Consider the following 18,433-nt stretch of genomic DNA (forward strand, 5'->3'; position numbering starts at 1 on the left):
ATTTTATTACTTAGATCTCCATGTTTATCAATTTGCGTATTCACTTTGATCTCTCTTGTTTTTAAGTCGGTAAATCCTCGGTTACAGATCACACAACAACCAACACTACCGCTTTCTTGTATACCTGAGAAAGCATTGAATTTCATAACAAAATATACTTTTACAAGAGAAGGTTATATTTCAGAAGAACGATTATCCTGTCACTACGGCGATGGAAAACAAATTAGGTTAGTGTCTACTACGCTTTTTGTTACCCTGTACTGCCGTATCAAAGTAAGTACAAAAACGCGTAAACTTCCTATGAACACTTGCGCATTCTCGTCGAACTAACAACTTCTCGCAGGAAATTACAAGGTATCATAGAAATGCATCCACAAACCTTTGATCTGCTCCGGATGGAGACTAGTCTTCGCAAAATGCAACTATTCGAGCCTCACGATCCTGTCGTCATCGGCGTCGACCACAATTTGGATCCTTATTTCAAATCCCAGCATTCATTTTGCCTCTTTCCCAGATTCCCGCCGGAGCTTCAGCTTATGATCTGGGCTGCGGCTGCCGATGATCGACAGATTGTTCGGATTAAACCTTGCGCCGAGGATGGATCAGGAGAGGAAGGGTTCCGGGGTGATTATACCATGCCGGTGGCTCTGCGCGTTTGTCGCGACTCTAGAAAAGAAGCGCTTAAAAGATACACGGTTATATTCAAAGGTATCCTTCGCAATCCTATTTATTTCAATTATCAGCAAGATTACCTGAGTCTTGTTGGTAGTAGCGCACATGAGCATTTCCAAATTCTATCTGGAGAAGACCATATCATTTCAGAAGAGATCCAAAAGGTCGAAAATGTGTTTTCGATGATTGCTGGTTGTGGAAGTGGTGAGAGCGAGGAAGATGTTTTGACTGAGATATTGGGCATCTGGGATGGTATCAAGCGTCTAGTCATTGCAGAAAGATCGCCAACCTGGTGGGGCACATTCAAGGAGATCTGGTCCGACAAGGAGGTGAAGAGGCTTGCTCGAGACGCCAAAGCTGACCGTATCAGGGAAGGAACTGCGACTCCAGAATTCCCTCAAGTTCGCATTGTCAAGTTTGATGATGTTCTAGATGCCGTAGCACGAGGTGAGCAACAATCAATGTAAGTCAAGAGCCTTTTACTTGCAACCCTTTTAATCCGTAACTTTCTAACCCTTTCTAGGAGCAGTACGAACGCGACGCTTTCTTTTTTCGACTCGATATTTGAAGCAGATTCTACATATAACATTAAGAAACAGTCTAAGAAAGCTTTGGAATCAGCATAGGCAAAGAAACAATGTAGCTTGCTTTGGTAACTGTTGGAATAATGCTTTATTCATAGAAACCCATGGAAATAGATGGCGGTGTCAATGAAAGGAAGGTTGAAGCTCTAGTTATCTCATGTGTGGGGCATTGGATGGCTTTTGGTTCAAGAATTATGTAACATAGATCAGCTTTCATTTCAAAGGTTGTCTACATATCATGTATTTTCATGATAATGAAATTACCTCTATATTTCAAGGTTCCAGGCGGTCTTCCGTGTAAAATCGAAAAAAAAAAATTCTACACATCAGCTTAGTACAGGACTCTTGAACATCATCAAAGATCAAAGGGAACATTCTAGCTTATTTACTATAAAATGCCAAGTCTTATTAGTTCGTGGGGTATCTCTGTTGTTACAGGAGACTAATAAAAACGTCGATCGGACGATCTTGGGGTAGGCTATCACGTGAACATCTCGGCTCTGTCAGGTGTATTGAGTGAGATATCATAATATCTATGCCGAGCGATAATACACCGCATTACAATAGAGACGTCTCACCAGACCTTGTTGGCGAAGAGGGAAACTTGTCCGCGTCTTTCAGTCACTCAAGTACGTCAGGTCAACATGACATTTGGACCCAAGACTTGCCGAGCGATGCTAATTTACGGTTTAGGCCAAGCGTTCTTCTAACATACCTCAATTCATCAAATTCTGGATACATTACCACATACGTCGCCATACGTAGGTAGTACTAGTGCAGAACTGAGCAGTTTTAGGACCTGATAGCTGTCTAGCATCTACCTTATAAGTCTACACTTAAGCTGAAGATAAGAACAAATTTCGCGAACGTTGTGTACTATCACTATGGACTTAAGATCTTGGATTCGGGTTATTTTAGAACTAGAATCTATATAAGTTCCTTTAAAAAATTTCTTCCCCCATTATGTGCCATATTATTTCTTTGCTCTTACACTGACGGCTGTGTACTCTACTCCTGTAAAATTCAAGCGACTACCTCATTGTCACCTGCAAAAAACAAAAAAGGAAAGAAACATATAAACATTTCTTCAAGATGACTGGTAATTATCGCCGCCCATTCAAGCTATTTTCATCTCGCAGAGATTCATGTGACGACCTTCTGTGTCCTCCCCCTTATCACCCCACTGCAGCCGCGAGCTCGCAGACAGGCGGTTGAAATCCCATCTTCGATTTCCCAAACATGAATACCAGCATGGATACCGGCTCATCGGATTCATCTCCACCAGATGATAAATCTCCATCAAATGGTGCATCTTCACTGTCATCCTAGGATCTCCGAAAGCCGTTGGATTACTAACATGATACAATAGTTCCCAGAACAAAATTTCAGGACACCCCAGAAACAGGGTGGACAAATAACAAATGCAGGGATTGGCTCGAGGATTATTTCTCAACGATGTGTGGTTACCAAAAAGGCGTGGCAGAGTCCAAGGCATCGAATTTCATGGGTTCGGGTATGAGGATGTATATGATGAGTATTGCAGAATGGAAAACATTCATGGTTGTGTGTGAAGGCTCTGGAATTTTTTGGGATTTTGATGGAACACAACAAAGATGGAAAATACTGTTTCCATTCTTATAATACAAGAAAGAATGGATCCATGTACTATTAGCTAGTGCCTGGAGTACGTTTTCCAGTCTACCCACCAGAATAGGAGTCAAGAACAATGAACGTACTGTACTGATACTGTATCATTTTATGTCAATTACGTGTCCCTCATGAGGAAACTTAGTTAATAGATGAGATTTGATTTTGGTTATTGAGAATTTTGATTCTAACAACCCGTTGCGAGACTTTCTGCGTCCGTCGCCGCAGATTATATTGAACTGGAAAGAAAATCCTCGGCTCCTGGCCACAGCAGATCTCATTTCAAGTGGAAAGAAACCATAAATAAGAGAACACACATGATCTCGTCTGATTCCAACCATCCTAACTAGCTGTATTGTCAAGATACTAGCCTATGGCTAAACATCCTAGCACGTTCGAATGGAAACCTCCTAGACACCCAGTATTCCATGTTATGCAAGTTGCTCTGTTATTATTACTAGTGACAATTGTAAATGTACGAGGTACGTCGACAGAGGCAATTTTTGATTCGTAGTAAGTAAAAGCTATGGCGCAGGGGGATCGTTGAGATTTGTTGCCATATGGAGCAGACAGCTGCAGTAAGATAAACTTTTGAGTAGCAACAAGTGGTACGAGTAACGTTGCGTGGAAAAGCAATTTGGGAGGGCTCAAAGCCACACAATTGCTCACTATTTTTCATCTGCTATTAAGAAAGTGATCGAATATTTCGAGGTGTTGTAAATGCAGCTGGACGAGGGAGGCAAAGGAAAGGCATAATGCTTGATTACTCAGAGTGAATAGATCGATAAAATAAGTGAAAAAATCTTTCATGCAGAGGTACCAGTTGATCCAGGTATGTCTATCGATTTGAAGGAAAAAGAAACCTTCGAAATAATAGATCGCTCTAAGATGCTTGGAGTAGGGTTGTAGACTGTGCGACGAAACGCGGAATTCAAAGGCCACGACCCCTTTGTGAATTAGGTTTTTGATTGAGAGCATTGTCTTTGTATCTGTCTAATCTTCGACATCTAGCCTTATCTTCATCGACTTGATTCGTTCTGATCGACGAGCTGGTGGCACTAGAATTGCATCTCGGAACTTTTTTATTGATGCTTGATTATATTTGAAGGGCCAAATGGCAAAATTAAGCCCTGGAAAGTGTTAGTGGTTGTCATCCATATAAAAAGATGTTGCGTTCAACTTACAGAACACAGCTCATCTATTGTATAAATCCGCAATTCTGGTATTTGACCGTAAGCTCTGATTGCCTTCCACTCATCAGAGTTCCATAGCTGATTCATTCGGACTTTAAGAGAAGGCGGAATGTTATTGGCACCAGTAACTACACCAGAACTGTGGTAAGTAACGTCTTCGGTGTCAACGCCGTTAGTTCTTGTAGCGAGCGACTTCAAGTTAGGGAATTTTTTTGCAGTCTCCACGGCAATTTCGTAGTTATGCGTTGAAATGGAGGAAGCCATGAATATTCTCTCCACTGCAGGCATTTTAAAGCTGTCTTTGACGAGCGCAATTGGCCCGTGGTTAATGTCAGTGCAGCCCCCCTGAACAAACAAAAGCAAGTTAGTGAGCGAAACAAAATGTAGTATATCAACTTTCGGGTTGTACCACATGGCTTTACCATACAGTTGATCCTTGAAATCCAAGCGATAATGCTTCATTGCCCAATGGCGAGATTCCCGGCATGTTATAAGCACAGAAGGTACTCTACCTGTAGCCAAAAGTCTCCACGGGTAGGGATAATCAGGATGCTTTCCAGAGAAGATCTTATCTCTCTCCGAGGTAGGTTCATCGTTCTTTTTCTTGGCATTCTTTCTCTTGCTACCCACGTAGTATCCAAATTGAATTCGACGAGGTTCTTGCGAAGCGATATCCCAGATCATAGCCTTTAAGTCATTAGAAAGCTTGGGGAATACCGTAAATTGGGTTAGAGTAGTCATGTCTGAGGCAATGGTGTAAAGTTGATGAAGGTTGAATTTCGTAATGCAAATAGTAGTGACTAGGTATGATAACTGGCTTTTGTCGGGTCGAAGGGATAGAATTGTTGACACTGCATGAGAATCCAACTAATAAATGCGGGTGTGTGATGAAATTATCAAAAGGGCGTAGAGAATCCGAGTCAGAACCAAGAAGGCCGAGATTCTTATAAGTTGTTGACGTGGAAACTAAATTATTTAGCCGAGACAATTGAAGGGCAATAATTGGATTCTGCATATTCTAACCATGACTTATCTGCGATAAGAATAAATACTCTGAACCATATCATGACTAGCTGTACCATCTCCCAGGGCGGTAGCAAAAAGGTGAATGTTCCGACTGAAGGCATGAATGATGCTTCACCCCTCGCATTTTGCCAACTTTATGCAGTGCTGTATCAACGCTAATCAACAATATAATATGCCAGGTACCAATCGGAATAGAGTGCATGTAGAAGAGCATTCTATTCCATTGCTGGCACAAGAATACATAGGTACATCCCTTTGAAACAAATAAACTGTTAATCTGATCATTCTGTATTATTTTAGACTCATAGCCTTGATGGCTATTAGCCATGTCCTATTAGACAAACAAAGATCCCACACCATTTGCTGTGGATGTCAAAACTGAATTTGGAGAGAAATTACTAAAAAAATAAACAAAAACATTCACCAACTTACAATAATCCCATATAAGTTAGCTTGGTATCCAGTGAATGAGAGAGTCTTAGGATCGATCCATCAATCTGTCAGGAGCCATTTCTTCTTCTATCTCTTATCACAATAGTTGGTTGGTAGAGCAGAGCTTTGCATCTACGGGATTTCATGGAAGATTGTGTCTGGATTCTCCAGTGAATTTATGAAATATCTATTTAAGTCTATGGAGAATATCAAGACTTTTATAGTTCTGGCTATCAGAAAAGGCTATTCATTACTGGAGCATCACAAGTAACGATTGGAAGGTGTGGTAAGCTCAAGTCATATCACATTCTCCTGAGGGCAATTTTCAAATAAATAAAATTAACTAAGTTATAACGTAATTCTGCTATTTACATAGATCTCTGTGCTACAGATTACATACAAATTGCTGGTTTTCTAATTGGAAATCGGGTTTATTGTAGTCTTTCAATCAGTCGAGAGAAAAAAAACTCCACCATTCCCATCAATGAATAAAACTGAATGAAAGCCACTTGATCTCCGTCTCATGGAAACAGAACCGCATCTATTGAACTCCAAAGAATCTTGTTTCCCTTGTGGTGAATTCAAGCTTGTTCCAATGCTTGACATAAATTGGCAGTAAATGGAGAGACTGATGGTAAATCTGCAAACACACTTATTCTTCCACATCATTCCCTCGGCTAACGAATCTTCAATAAATCCCTAGCTACGGTTTTGGAACGAACTCCCATGGGTGCTCGAATAGCATAGCATGCTTGTGTGAGAACTTCAGATCGCTCATAAAATTGATAGAACTCTTAGCTTCTGGAAGTGGCGTTAAGAAATTGGTGATTGCAGGATGTAAACGGCGCTACACATGTGTCAGTAGTTCTGGGCTGATAGGAGACTGAGACTGTTTTGAAGGATTATACATACCAATTGAGACATTATCTCGTCATCGCTGCAGATAAGGAACATTGGGTTGGATATTGTTCGATTGGTCGGATCCCAACTTGGCTCAACTACCGCAGGTCGTATAGGCTTTCCGCGATAGTCTTCTCGAACAAAAGGACCTTGTCTCTCCTCTTCCCAGTAGAAACAGAGTAGATGACGAAGATATGAGATAACTACACGGTCAGGTTCGTTTCTTTTCTCCCCAAAGAAGAATCGGCCGCGAATCAAATAAGGTACTCCCAACATTATGGACTCGCAGTCATAAAATCTTGCCAGCAGCCTCGATTCTTGCAGTGATCGGTCTGTTCCACCAATAACAAGATGTTTCATATTGATTCTTCTTGTAATTATTCCAGCTGCAGGTGGGCTTGGGGTTATAAATATCCTGCGGCTGGATTCGGCGTCAGTCTGGCGGTTATATCTCCAATTCATCAATACATTAGAGTTCTCCAAAACGATAATATCCTTATCCTCATTGAAATATGTCAATTTTTGATCATTCTGAGTCATTGGAATCACCTGGTATTCTTTCTCATATAGTTCTTTCGCAATTTTGAGACTGAATTTTGACACATAAAAGATGGGAGGAAGCCTGCAACGAACAGTCAGGTCTGTACCCCGCTCTGAAAGTCCTGGTCCTATCTGGCGGTGTTCTTTCTGAAGGTGGGAGATAATGATGATGTTCGGAGTACTATTCGCGTGAATTCTTCCATACCATTGCCAAATCATAGTTTGAAGCTCTAACGGAAGTGCAGGAAACTTATGGAATGTTTGTCTTCTGCATTTTCGCTTTGTGGAACCCTTGTCAGTAGACGTTGTTGAAATATCCTTTAGAGTTCGAAATGAGCTTGGGCTCTTTGACCGGTTATGTCGAGGTTGGGTATCTTTTGTAGATCTTGGCTTAAGTTGTATCTTGTCGATAGATCGTGGCTCCATAACATTCTGAAGTCCAAGTGGGCTCATTGAACGTTTAATTTTAGGTTGTATCTCTTCTGTAGACATTGATTCCATAACATTTCGAAGTCGAAGTGAGCTCATTGAATGCTCGGATTGAGTTTGCATCCCTTGAATAAATCGTGGCTTCAGCTTCGTAACATTCCCAAAATCAAATGAGCTCCGTGAATGCCTGGGTTGAGGTTGCATCTGATCTTTAGATTTTCGTTTCATGCCATCCCGAGGCTTAAGTTGCTCATCTGAAAGCTTCTGTGAAGGCTCCATCTTGTCGATAGGCGCCAGCTGCGGTTTCGGTACCGGTCCATGCAGTACTGCAGCAAGATGAGGTGGAATCCCCGACTTCTCACCTTGTCCTTTAGACTTTCCCGCCATAATCTCCGAAAAGTTGGACTGGATGTTGTTGCGCGGGCTGTTGATTAGGGAGGCTTGGGTGGTGGGAGGAATGATCGACTAAATCTTGGGTTAGCTTTGGTTGATTGATTGGTAAAGTATACTTCTGTGCTTGATTGATGCGATTATTGACAGGAAATCCAAGCGCTCCAATAGATTTCGTAAAGACAGGCTCGCAGACCTGGAGTTTGGATTTGTGTGAAAGATCACCCGAGCGAAAGGGAAAACTTACTCGAAACCCTCTTTCTATTGAAAGATTTCAATAGAGTCCACAGTTTTTCTCTCTTCAGGAAAGAGGTTTCAAAAGAGCTAGTCCAGAGAGTAATAAGCTCTGAAGAACTTTCCGATTTCAATCTTCAAGAGGATGTTTTGTTGAAGATGCAAAATTCAAAAAGTCGGGTCTCTTGTCCAATTTTAAATAGTCTCGAAATTGATATAATTGTGCGAGTTCGGTTCCTAGCACAGCCGAATCGGAGATGATATCTTGTGATATCATGTAATTTCGGAGGTATCAAGGCCGAGTGATGAGTGAATAATACTGCTTGTGGCAATCTCTTCGAGAAAGGATTGGCCGAAGAACCCGAAAGAAAAAATTGTACTGCAGCTTCATGGTGTCATATTCACTGTGGGATCTTGTGGTTTCTGATACAAACTTTTGTCGAGTCACTTCTGTATTGTGAAAGATGAAAGGATGTTGCTGTTATGATGAGTAAGAGAAATCTTCGTTCCTGTTGATCTGTCGATTTGCAACTTCTTTGGTCATTTCCATTCTGATTTGGACCTTGGCTACTCTTAATCTGGAAATGAGTGTAGACTGGACATCTGTACCAGAAAAAGGAGTGAATAAAAGCCATAACAGACAGGTTTTCATATCTCAAGCTTTGAGATTTCCTTTCATAACAGTAATAAGAGGATCCATAATCACTTTTCCTCACTTCTCAACTCATCATATCTTTCATCATTTCTGACCACCCTCGCTGTTCTCTTAGATTACCCTCAACCTCCCACAAAGCTTCAAAGCTACCTAGGTATACTTCTTACACAAGGACACCTCATCTCACTTCGCTCCATGAACATCTCAAGCTCATTCTCATCCAATTCCCAATTTACCCACTCTGTTCAAACACTCCCAACATCGTAGCAGCTTATCCCGTTCATACAGCATCAATTCAAAGACTCCAAAGATCGATACCATAGCCCCGCCGTTATCTTACCACCAGACCTCTTGTTGCACCTTTTCTCCTTTTCTCCGCTTGAACGCGAAGACAAGAACAAAAACCCAAACAACCAGAAGTCGTATCCCAAAAAGATGTTGCTTGGAACGCCATAACGGGGGTAAATTCAAATGGGGATATGATACACGAATGTGAATGGGAGAGTACTTAGTTGATGGTTGAGAGGGATATTCTTATTTCAAAATGGAAGGATGTATATATGAGAGAGCAAGGTATTTGGCTAGAAAGAATGGCTCCCTAGTAGACACTTTCAACATGATTTATCGTACATTTGAGATCGTGTTTCTGGATAATTGTCAGTTGAATACTAGTGCACATAAGTTCCACAATCTGCTCCCAAGCCGTCAAAAGAAAGTAGCTTATTAGTAGAGAGGAAATTTCAGAAAGTTGAGACGGCATACATTAGCAACCCATGCCCAAGTCACTGGTTGCGTCATATATCCGCCTGTAGTGATCAAGAAGCAAGCCATATATTTGATACCGGTCGAGACGTACGACTGGCAGATAAGGATCACGTAGCCAATGATACCAACCACGACTCCAGCAATCGTGAAGGCAAAGCGATGCTGAAGACGATCGGTCAAGTATGCGATAAAAAGACACTGCACGTATGGTCAGTAGATAGCACCGGGAGAGAAACCAGCCTCAAAGAGTCCGAGAAGAAACCGTAGACCAACCAATCCACTCTTGCTCCGCACTAGACCTTGGAAAACTGTTATGGTTCCCCAAAGAGTCATTATAGTAGCCAACCAAAGTGATGGTGGGAGGCGACGAAGGATTAGATTGGATGGAAATTCAAAGAAGATGTAGCTTTAAGTTCGGTTAGAAGAGGACATTCACGTGGTTCCACAATGTGATATTCTTGATTGTTAAATCAATCTGAAATTTCTGTCTTCGGGAGTGTTGAGTTCAATTTGACTTTGAAATATCAAGGGTAGGTCTGTCAAATTCAAGATAGGAACTTACGCCGGGAAGAAAATCATGAGAGCAACGTTGAAATCATTCCCCGCCATCTTCAACTCCTCGGTCATGCCTTGTATCTTTGCATTGCCAATATTGACCCTGTCTAGGAAAGCGAGAACAAACAAGATCATGAGTGGAAGAACAACGTGGAGATCAAGCTTCCTAAGCAGAGATTTCTCAATTGATGGATTTACTTGGCATGTAGAGACTACAAATGCAGCCGTATCTGCTTTCTTGGCCGTGATTGAAGACTGTTTCTCACGCGAAGGAGATGTTGGGAAGCTGGATGAGGCAGGCATTGTTGTTGAATGATCGGAGAAAAGGACAAGGCATAGTTATATGGTGAGCACATTGCGGCATTTGTTCTTCTTTTTGGCGCAGAGATAACATTTGATATGCAAGTGGTGACTACGCCGGATAAAATAGAGTGTTACTGTGAGTGCTGCCACAACGGACCTTGTGCGGCATGTAGCTCGGTACAAAGATTTGGAAATATCCTTTGATTGGCTACTCATGCATTACTAGAGGTGAACGCGGGGTAAATCTTGCGTTGGAGGATGTTTGGAGTAACAAGACGGGGTTCTCCTCGTGTTACAAAACAGCACACCTTTCGATGCAGTTATTGACAAGTCGTGCGAATAAATAGTCTTCTGCTGAATAATCATACTTTTATGTTGATCATTCGGACACAACCTGCAGGCCGCTCTTTTGTTGAGCCCAAAGTTACATCTGTTCAAGATCTTAATTGTCGGATGGGTTGCCGCTTCATGCTCCTGAGACCGCCAATAGATCAGAAATAAGAGTTGCTAATGGTTCAACAATACGCTTCCAACTCTACACGCTTTAAACATTGGGTGATCGGCGTGCCCTTATATTGGTATGCGTGATGATGAAACAGAAGGAAGCGTCTGGAAAAGATTATTCCAGCAATTTGAGCGACTGATCATACCTTTAAACGGGCCAGATGAGAGATAAAGTTGACTCATAGTATTTAGGGCTGGCTGGCCTGGCCATCTGGGGTCGAATATCGAAACGCTCTACGAAGCCGCACTGAAAAATGGGTACTCGCGGCTACCGACAAAAGAGAAGCCAATGAGGCCGCCATTGACGCGCGGGATGATTGCAAACTACTCAAAAAGCGGTTAACGCTAGAAACTCCGTTCCGGCATACAGAAAGCCTGGTCCTTATAGAGGGCTGCTAGATTTCATTCGACTAGCCAGCAATGAAAAAGGTTCGAATCATACGAGGTGATGCTGTGGCTGTAAAAGGTGACAACCTGAATTTTTTGTTCAACGCTATGGTCGCGACGGGTCCAGTCCATATGTTGGTAAACGCTGTTTTTCATGCGGCGGTAAAATGTGTATAAAGAAATAATGAGATGGTATCACGAAATTCTCACTTCATTCGCATTTTACCACTAGTTTTCCTTTTAACCTCATCACTTGAGAGCTATTATACTACGATGGATTCTCCACGAGTACTCAAAACCCGCAATTCAAACATTACCTACCAAATTATGAAAAAAAGCCGCCCTTCTGCGTCGTGCTCGACATTATCAAAGAGAGCTGGCTCGAAATCAAAACCTAAGCCACTGGAAAACCTCGAGGCTGCAAACAATTTGCCCTCAAATACCGGCTTGTGCTCGCCAGCTTCATCAGACGAAAACCTCTCAGCCAACGATTCGGATTTCGAGGATAGTGATGAAGAATTGGTGGAAGTTGGCGTGCATCCACGATCGAAAGCTCATAATCTCGATTTCTATAGGGACAAGATGGAGGACTTGGCCAAGACGTATAAGGAAATCATAGATCGACGTTCTTCTCCAGAAGTTCAACGAACAAGCCCCAACTTGTCTCATACCTCTGCTTCCTCAACTTCCTCTTTAAAAAGACATAATCGACGTTCTCAAGATGACATTAGTAATGCAAATCTCCTACTACTTCTCCGTATGGTGGAATGATACTTGATCAATGTACATTTTCGATAATACATATATATATGTGTGTGTGTGTGTGTGTGTATGGGAGAGATGAGTGAAGCCCGCCCTCACCTGATGTTGGATGGTGGGGCTAAATACACTAGTCCCATTACAGATAGAGCAGCGACAAGGCGGTGGCAGAAAATATCTCAGGGTCAAGAAAGATATGACAGTAGAAATTCAATGTGTACAATAGATGAAGGCGATGACATATAAAATGTATATAATGACAGAATTCTTACCCCAATTGACAATAAATTTAGGTAAAAATTCGATTTCCATGGGGACTCACTCCGTAGTAAACTTTTCATCCTTGCATTGCATGATTAGCTCCGATAACGCTTAGATTGTTGACTCTTGTCTTGTCCCCGGTATCTTTTTTTATCCTTTGATATCACCTATATATATTTTCAGTACGACTCATTGCTGCTGGGAGTCAGATATATTCTTCATCACAACGTTCTTCCCCCCCACCTCACTCATACAACTCACAATGGCTCTTCGATTGTCTGCGAAAAGAGTGACAGCTGCTCTGAAAGCTGGAAAGGTATCACCCGCAATCAATGGCTATATGAAGAGAAATGCCTCACAAGCAACGGCCTCTGCTACAAACGTAAGGGACGAATCTAAGCACAATATTCATGTATGCCATGATGTGCCAGTTATTTCAAGTTTACTAACACGAATTCTAGAGCCAGACCAATATATCGCATCCAGATCCTTCACCAAATTCTCAAACAGCACAACTCATCGCAGAACAAGCTCCATATATGGTTGCCACATACGTCCGACCACCACCAATGTTTGTGAAAGGATCCGGATGTTATCTTTGGGATGTGGAAAACAGGAAATATTTGGATTTCACGGCGGGTATAGCAGTCAATGCTCTAGGACACTGCGATCCAGAAATCGCGAAGATAATGTTGGAACAGGTAAGCTTTGTCACTCATTCTCCCACGAGTGACTCATCTGACTCCATACACTACATCAGGGAACAACTCTTATGCATACCTCCAACTTATATCATAACCCATGGACCGGGGCCCTCTCCAAGCTTCTCATTGAGAAGACTCTCGAATCGAATTCAATGCACGATGCCCAAGCTGTCTTCATTTGCAACTCTGGCAGTGAAGCTAATGAAGCCGCCATAAAGTTTGCTAGAAAGACTGGAAAGGTTGTTGATCCATCTGGAGCCAAACATGAAGTCGTTTCATTCCAAAACTCTTTCCATGGTCGAACTATGGGGTCATTATCTGCCACCCCAAACCCCAAATATCAAAAGCCATTTTCTCCAATGCTACCCGGATTCAAATATGGAACATACAATGATGTGGATGCTATCAAGGAATTGGTTACGGAGAAGACTTGTGGTGTTATAGTAGAGCCAATTCAAGGAGAGGGTGGTGTCATTGTAGCGACCGAAGAATTCCTTACTGCACTCGCAGCTCGCTGTCGTGAGGTTGGTGCAGTCCTCATTTATGATGAAATTCAATGTGGACTTTCACGAACCGGAACTTTCTGGGCCCATGCATCATTGCCAAAATCAGCCCATCCAGATATCATTACTACCGCCAAAGCACTGGGAAATGGTTTTCCAATTGGAGCAACAGTTGTCAACAAGAATGTAACAGAGAAGATCAAGGTTGGTGATCACGGAACTACATTCGGTGGAAATCCATTGGGATCCAGGATAGCCCATTACATTGTTTCTCGATTATCCGATGCATCTTTACAAAAAGATGTTCTCAAGAAGTCAGAAATATTTAAGAAGCATTTCCAAGCCTTACAATCCAAGTACCCAGAACTTGTCAAAGAAATCAGGGGCAAAGGATTACACTTGGGATTACAACTTAGCCAAGACCCTACCCCTATTGTCACAGCTGCTAGAGAGAGAGGTTTATTGATTATCACTGCTGGAACCAATACTTTGAGATTTGTACCAAGCTTGAACATCACCGAGCAAGAAATCGAGGAGGGGTTCGGCATTTTGGCTGAAGCAATGAGAATCGTTGCTTCTCCAGCAGAGGAGCCGCAAGGAGCTCAGGTTCATGGTGAAGTAGATTCGCCAAATTAATGATGTGTTGAGAGTTTATGGTACCCAAGTGGATTTCTTGCATACAGCATAGAACGGCGTTAGTGGCGTTGAGCGTATACAAAATGGGTTGGAATGTTTGATATGTACCTACCAATAGCATATTCTCGCAATGTAATTATTTTTATTAAATGCAAGTGTGCGTTGTTCTCATTTGATAGATTGTTATGACCTTGGCAATCGTTCCCTAGGCGTGGTAAAAAATCCCTGCTATGACCTCATGGTGAAGCCATAGGGAAAGCTTTTTGTATGGAAACTTTTACAATATTCTTGCATCAAGTACTTTACCATGAATGAATCATGGGGTTGACAGTATAATGCTGTTATAATCAACCCTCATCATTCGACGAGACCACAATACTTGTTACTACCAATCCCCGTTGCTGATTTCACAGCACTCTAGAGTTTTAGTTGTTATCGTGATTGTAAAGTGTCTTGGGATAACAACGATTTGATGTTCACTCTCGCCAGATCATTCAAACTATCTCTCGCAACCTGCACTCCGCAACTCATCATAACCCTTCTCTCCTACACTATGCTTTTCAGGAACAATACGTTAACATCCCGCACCGACGACTGTATCAGAATCGTTGGCATCGGCTACATCCAGCGAGTGACACAACCAAGAACGAGATGTGAGCGCGTTGATAGCGTCGTTGTGTGCGCAGGGGGGGGGGGGGGGGGGGGGGGGGAGGGGTATAGAAGAGCTGGGAGGCGATATTGGGGGTGTGGAAGGACTAGGCTTGGAGTTCTATCAGCGGGGAGAAGAGATGTACGGTTGTTAGGGTGTGAAGTGTAGGAGGAGGCGGTTATGGCTTTTGGAGTGGAAGGAATTCCTTTGTGCATGAAAGAAAAAACTAGACAAATATATGTTTTTCTCTCTCCTAGGGAAATTGGAAGAGCGTATACAAATATTTTACTCTATTACTTCCCTCTACATGTAGCATACCCTCTATCCTTTCCCCATCAGCATTATTAGCAAACCGACCGTATGTTACGTTACATTAGCCAACAATGTCTCGCGTTGCTGATAATGCATCCAAAACTCTCATATTCTATCAAACTCTTGGTCTTTGTTTGGGCTATCTTATCTATATGCGAAATTCTGGATGTGGTTAGTGAGTAACTGTTGGAGTTTTATGTGTGATGAGTTTGTGGGGGTGGGATTTAGATGTCGTGTAGTTATAGTATATACTTGTTATGCGGTGTGGTGGTAAGAAGGTATTGGTTGTTGGTAGATTGCTGGGAAGGAATGGGTTACACGAAGAATATGGGGGTTTGCAGGGTGTTATTGTTTTTTTTGTTTTTTTTGTTGTTTTTTTTTTTGTTTTTTTAATATGTTTTGAGATATGTGATTTTATGGTGATAATTTGAGATGGAATTTGTGAACTTTCACCTTGATGTAGACAGCGTTGTTACATATCCACGAATTCACGAGTGTTTTACCTACCTCTTACCCTACATGTCCACGCCGGATCCCTTAAATACCAACGAGAAATCCAATGTCTCAGGTGCCATTCCAAAAGGAAGACTCTCAAAGAACTAGCCCCTCCTCCCAACTCAAACAATTGCAACGTCGGAGCATCCAACCAAACTCTCACTCTTTCCCTCGCTGCGTACCTTGAGATTTCCTGTTCCCGCCTCCCCGCGTGCGGTACCTCGCTTGTCCTTCCCACAACCGCATACCTACCATTTCCTTCCGTTCCACTAGCATCCCATCTCAATATTAGTATCGTATCACTATCGTCAATTTGACACATCAGATCACCCGTGGTTGCGTTATCCGGTACATAATGCAGTAAATTTTCACTAGAGATAGATATGCGCACGCGATTTTTACTCGGCCTTCCTCCGATAATTGGAGTCCGATCAAGACCTTTCCGAAACATGATATCGAGATCGCGCCACTTGAGAGCTTGATGTATTTTGCTCCTGGCGAACCCTAAGAGTTTGTTTCCGAGGTTGGAGGAGCTGGAAGAAGGGGGTCTTTCGTTTTGGCTGGACACGTTTTTTGGGATGGACGAGTCGAGTTCGATGTACGAATTACCTTTTGGAATTGCGCGGCTGTATTTCGCATGTCCGATGTGGGAGAGCTGGTATGTGTCTAGATTCTTGGTGAATCCGAATTCGTTCATTTTTTCGTGGATTTGAGTGACTTCCGCGATCATCGTTTCGTGGCCTTGGTGAGGTAGGACCCATTCTGTAAGTGGTAGATCGTCAGATGCGGGACTCAACCATGAGACGGTACCTTCTAGAGTACCATTGAATTTCAGTGTAGCCTTGGCTGTAGAATTTAGCATTTTCCGCTGCAAATATTCATCTGGTTTTGGTGCCTGTAGAAGCCTATGCAGCGCCGCGGTCGTATGTCTAGCTGTGTAAAATAGTGGTGATTGATGTTCGGAGAAATGATGGTTCAGAACCCTTGAGCATATCTCGAGAATCGAGATCCCATAATCGACCGGTATTTCTCGTTTACAGCAGTCATGGGCAAGACTATGTAGTCCGAAGACTTTGTCACGAATATCTTCACATTGTGCTTCGCTGTATGTGAAGAGAAGCTCAAGAAGTGGGTGTGCTTGCTCGCCATACGTTTGTCTCTCCTTCCTTTGTCGGTGTAGCCGGCATGGGATACTATCCTTGATCTTACAGACCAATCTGTATACTTTCTTGTCCCGAATAGTCAGCCAATGTTCAGAGATTTGTTCTAGATTATCACAACATCGAGCGAGATCTCTCCATTCAAAGTCACATTCGCCGCACTGAACCAATATTTCTTTGGCCAGAGTCAACTCTTGGACGATCCAAAGTCGTTTCCAGTATGGGCGATAGAACAATCGACATAATGATTCCAGGGAGCGACTTGGGCTTGACGGCAAAAGCGAATAGGGCAGTCCCGTGGTAGGTAGTTTTTGGTCTGATCGTCTACCAGATCGACTGAGAGCTTGGAGAGTCCTGATCGCAATGGATGGAACGAATTCCGTCGAATCGATATTGTGAGCGGAAGGGAATTCTGCCCCTTCATCAACACCTATCCAGCAAATCACTCTTGTCGCCTGCTCATAAATTTTGCTCATCTGCCCCACTTGATGATTTCGCTCAAATGTATCATATTGATTGATACAGAGTGCGTCCACCCAAAGGATCCGTTCTGTATGTTCGTTCCTTAATTGATTGAGCGCGGACCAAAGATTGGCTTGAACTAGACATTTCTGCCCATTAATAAAGATCATCCGGCGATCGCGTAGTGAACCCCATTGATACGACAACGCTTCATAACGAGGCTTGCCAGTAAAACTCACACATCTCAATTCGCATTCAATGTGGATGTTTAAGGTCCGATCTGATTCAGTGCGAGACTTTGGGAGGAGATGTACGACTCGTATTTGGTATTCATCAATCGTCAAAGACCTGTACATGGAAGCATCCATCCTGTCATTTTCCCTGCTGCCAAGATGCAATTAAACAGTCGATGGTGTTGTGCACATGCGTGGTTGTGATTGAGGTTGTCCATATTGATTGAGAGTGAGGCGGACTCAGAGAATACAAGACGGGAAGCTATCAGCGTGGTGGCGCTTTGCCGTAAATTGATTGATTGAGGCTGACCATCCTGCGAGCCTGCTTACAATCGGGGCTGAATCCTAACGTTTTCCGACTGGGACATGAGATGATGTATTTTATGTAGGACGTCGCCCGTGTTAGTTGGTGAAGATGGATAGAGGAAATGTTCAGACTTCATTCTACGATATATATTAACAGTCTTGATGATGGGTCTACTCCGTACCTTCTGGAAGATTTTCATCGTTCGTACAGCAATCCGATAGATTGTATCTATCTTCATTGAGTTAAGCATAGTGGATTAGACGGCTCTAATGCGATTAATGCGATTAAATAAATGAAATGAAATTGACAGCAATCAAATATTTGGGGGGCTCGGGTGATTCATATGCATTCAGTTAGAAGGTCTAGCGATAAAAACCCCTAATAAGCCTTATCCAACTAGGTCTTCCTGCTAGAGTAGAGTTATTGGATAGTTAGGTAATTGGAGGCTGCATACATTCGACGACATACGGGATTTATTAGAACCCCCATCATTGTGCTCTGTGTACGTACACACAATTCGAGCATGGCGAATTAAGTTTTGCTATGCTGCATTAGCTACAGCATTTGCTACAGCATTAGCTAGATGTCTTTGTTAGATGATATATAACTTAATAGATTCCACTTTTAGATGCCTAACTTCAAGTTACTTGCATGTACAAGTTTCACGACATGTATTAGAACTTTGAGCCCCCACAACTCATATAGTGTGAGCGTGCAATGGCATCTAGTGGGCTGG

The 18,433-nt window shown here is 42.5% G+C and overlaps 7 protein-coding genes across 10 annotated transcripts; 3 read left to right on the top strand and 4 right to left on the bottom strand.

Moving 5' to 3' along the window:
• The first annotated feature begins 126 nt into the window (after positions 1-126).
• Positions 127-1,585, top strand: BCIN_04g04720 (hypothetical protein). Its single transcript, XM_024692612.1, has 3 exons — positions 127-273; positions 344-1,135; positions 1,196-1,585. The coding sequence occupies exons 2-3, from the start codon at positions 366-368 to the stop codon at positions 1,296-1,298; spliced, it is 873 nt and encodes a 290-aa protein (XP_024548391.1). The 5' UTR covers positions 127-273; positions 344-365; the 3' UTR covers positions 1,299-1,585.
• A 2,307-nt stretch (positions 1,586-3,892) lies between these two features.
• On the bottom strand, positions 3,893-5,082 carry BCIN_04g04730 (hypothetical protein). Its single transcript, XM_001557560.2, has 3 exons — positions 4,524-5,082; positions 4,088-4,441; positions 3,893-4,033 (listed from the first exon to the last, which is right to left on the bottom strand). The coding sequence occupies exons 1-2, from the start codon at positions 4,835-4,837 to the stop codon at positions 4,291-4,293; spliced, it is 465 nt and encodes a 154-aa protein (XP_001557610.2). The 5' UTR covers positions 4,838-5,082; the 3' UTR covers positions 3,893-4,033; positions 4,088-4,290.
• An 876-nt stretch (positions 5,083-5,958) lies between these two features.
• On the bottom strand, positions 5,959-8,322 carry BCIN_04g04740 (hypothetical protein). Its single transcript, XM_024692613.1, has 3 exons — positions 8,061-8,322; positions 6,467-7,888; positions 5,959-6,401 (listed from the first exon to the last, which is right to left on the bottom strand). Exons 2-3 carry the CDS (start codon positions 7,808-7,810, stop codon positions 6,258-6,260), a joined length of 1,488 nt encoding a protein of 495 aa, XP_024548392.1. The 5' UTR covers positions 7,811-7,888; positions 8,061-8,322; the 3' UTR covers positions 5,959-6,257.
• An 823-nt stretch (positions 8,323-9,145) lies between these two features.
• Positions 9,146-10,524, bottom strand: BCIN_04g04750 (hypothetical protein). Of its 2 annotated transcripts, XM_024692614.1 has the most exons (4): positions 10,030-10,524; positions 9,741-9,873; positions 9,465-9,665; positions 9,146-9,348 (listed from the first exon to the last, which is right to left on the bottom strand). In XM_024692614.1, the coding sequence occupies exons 1-4, from the start codon at positions 10,323-10,325 to the stop codon at positions 9,301-9,303; spliced, it is 678 nt and encodes a 225-aa protein (XP_024548394.1). In that variant the 5' UTR covers positions 10,326-10,524; the 3' UTR covers positions 9,146-9,300. The 2 variants fall into 2 exon arrangements, with proteins under 2 accessions (XP_024548394.1, XP_024548393.1); XM_024692615.1 differs by having other exon boundaries at positions 9,146-9,665.
• A 362-nt stretch (positions 10,525-10,886) lies between these two features.
• On the top strand, positions 10,887-11,935 carry BCIN_04g04760 (hypothetical protein). Its single transcript, XM_024692616.1, has 2 exons — positions 10,887-11,750; positions 11,792-11,935. The coding sequence occupies exons 1-2, from the start codon at positions 11,406-11,408 to the stop codon at positions 11,822-11,824; spliced, it is 378 nt and encodes a 125-aa protein (XP_024548395.1). The 5' UTR covers positions 10,887-11,405; the 3' UTR covers positions 11,825-11,935.
• Positions 11,936-12,212: 277 nt separating this feature from the next.
• Positions 12,213-14,233, top strand: Bcarg8. Of its 2 annotated transcripts, none has more exons than XM_001557565.2 (3): positions 12,213-12,648; positions 12,698-12,937; positions 12,997-14,233. In XM_001557565.2, the coding sequence occupies exons 1-3, from the start codon at positions 12,499-12,501 to the stop codon at positions 14,077-14,079; spliced, it is 1,473 nt and encodes a 490-aa protein (XP_001557615.1). In that variant the 5' UTR covers positions 12,213-12,498; the 3' UTR covers positions 14,080-14,233. The 2 variants fall into 2 exon arrangements, with proteins under 2 accessions (XP_001557615.1, XP_024548396.1); XM_024692617.1 differs by having other exon boundaries at positions 12,213-12,618; positions 12,997-14,232.
• Positions 14,234-14,805: 572 nt separating this feature from the next.
• BCIN_04g04780 (hypothetical protein) lies at positions 14,806-18,026 on the bottom strand. Of its 2 annotated transcripts, XM_024692618.1 has the most exons (2): positions 15,548-18,026; positions 14,806-15,202 (listed from the first exon to the last, which is right to left on the bottom strand). In XM_024692618.1, exons 1-2 carry the CDS (start codon positions 17,523-17,525, stop codon positions 15,189-15,191), a joined length of 1,992 nt encoding a protein of 663 aa, XP_024548397.1. In that variant the 5' UTR covers positions 17,526-18,026; the 3' UTR covers positions 14,806-15,188. The 2 variants fall into 2 exon arrangements, with proteins under 2 accessions (XP_024548397.1, XP_024548398.1); XM_024692619.1 differs by having other exon boundaries at positions 14,806-18,026.
• Between the last annotated feature and the right edge of the window lie 407 nt (positions 18,027-18,433).

The sequence above is a fragment of the Botrytis cinerea genome, chromosome 4, assembly GCF_000143535.2.
Source record: "Botrytis cinerea B05.10 chromosome 4, complete sequence".
NCBI classification, from domain to species: domain Eukaryota; kingdom Fungi; phylum Ascomycota; class Leotiomycetes; order Helotiales; family Sclerotiniaceae; genus Botrytis; species Botrytis cinerea.

Coding starts and splice junctions, on each gene's coding strand:
- BCIN_04g04720 (XM_024692612.1), top strand. CDS start 366: ATGCATCCACAAACCTTTGATCTGCTCCGGATGGAGACTAGTCTTCGC. Junction 1,136..1,195: donor CGAGGTGAGCAACAATCAAT/GTAAGTCAAGAG, acceptor AACCCTTTCTAG/GAGCAGTACGAACGCGACGC.
- BCIN_04g04730 (XM_001557560.2), bottom strand. CDS start 4,837: ATGACTACTCTAACCCAATTTACGGTATTCCCCAAGCTTTCTAATGAC. Junction 4,442..4,523: donor TTGGATTTCAAGGATCAACT/GTATGGTAAAGC, acceptor TTGTTTGTTCAG/GGGGGCTGCACTGACATTAA.
- BCIN_04g04740 (XM_024692613.1), bottom strand. CDS start 7,810: ATGGCGGGAAAGTCTAAAGGACAAGGTGAGAAGTCGGGGATTCCACCT. Junction 6,402..6,466: donor ACGAGATAATGTCTCAATTG/GTATGTATAATC, acceptor ACACATGTGTAG/CGCCGTTTACATCCTGCAAT.
- BCIN_04g04750 (XM_024692614.1), bottom strand. CDS start 10,325: ATGCCTGCCTCATCCAGCTTCCCAACATCTCCTTCGCGTGAGAAACAG. Junction 9,874..10,029: donor CTCATGATTTTCTTCCCGGC/GTAAGTTCCTAT, acceptor CCGAACTTAAAG/CTACATCTTCTTTGAATTTC. Junction 9,349..9,464: donor CTTGGGCATGGGTTGCTAAT/GTATGCCGTCTC, acceptor ACAATTATCCAG/AAACACGATCTCAAATGTAC.
- BCIN_04g04760 (XM_024692616.1), top strand. CDS start 11,406: ATGGTATCACGAAATTCTCACTTCATTCGCATTTTACCACTAGTTTTC. Junction 11,751..11,791: donor AAGAATTGGTGGAAGTTGGC/GTGCATCCACGA, acceptor CGATTTCTATAG/GGACAAGATGGAGGACTTGG.
- Bcarg8 (XM_001557565.2), top strand. CDS start 12,499: ATGGCTCTTCGATTGTCTGCGAAAAGAGTGACAGCTGCTCTGAAAGCT. Junction 12,649..12,697: donor AATCTAAGCACAATATTCAT/GTATGCCATGAT, acceptor CACGAATTCTAG/AGCCAGACCAATATATCGCA. Junction 12,938..12,996: donor CGAAGATAATGTTGGAACAG/GTAAGCTTTGTC, acceptor ACACTACATCAG/GGAACAACTCTTATGCATAC.
- BCIN_04g04780 (XM_024692618.1), bottom strand. CDS start 17,525: ATGGATGCTTCCATGTACAGGTCTTTGACGATTGATGAATACCAAATA.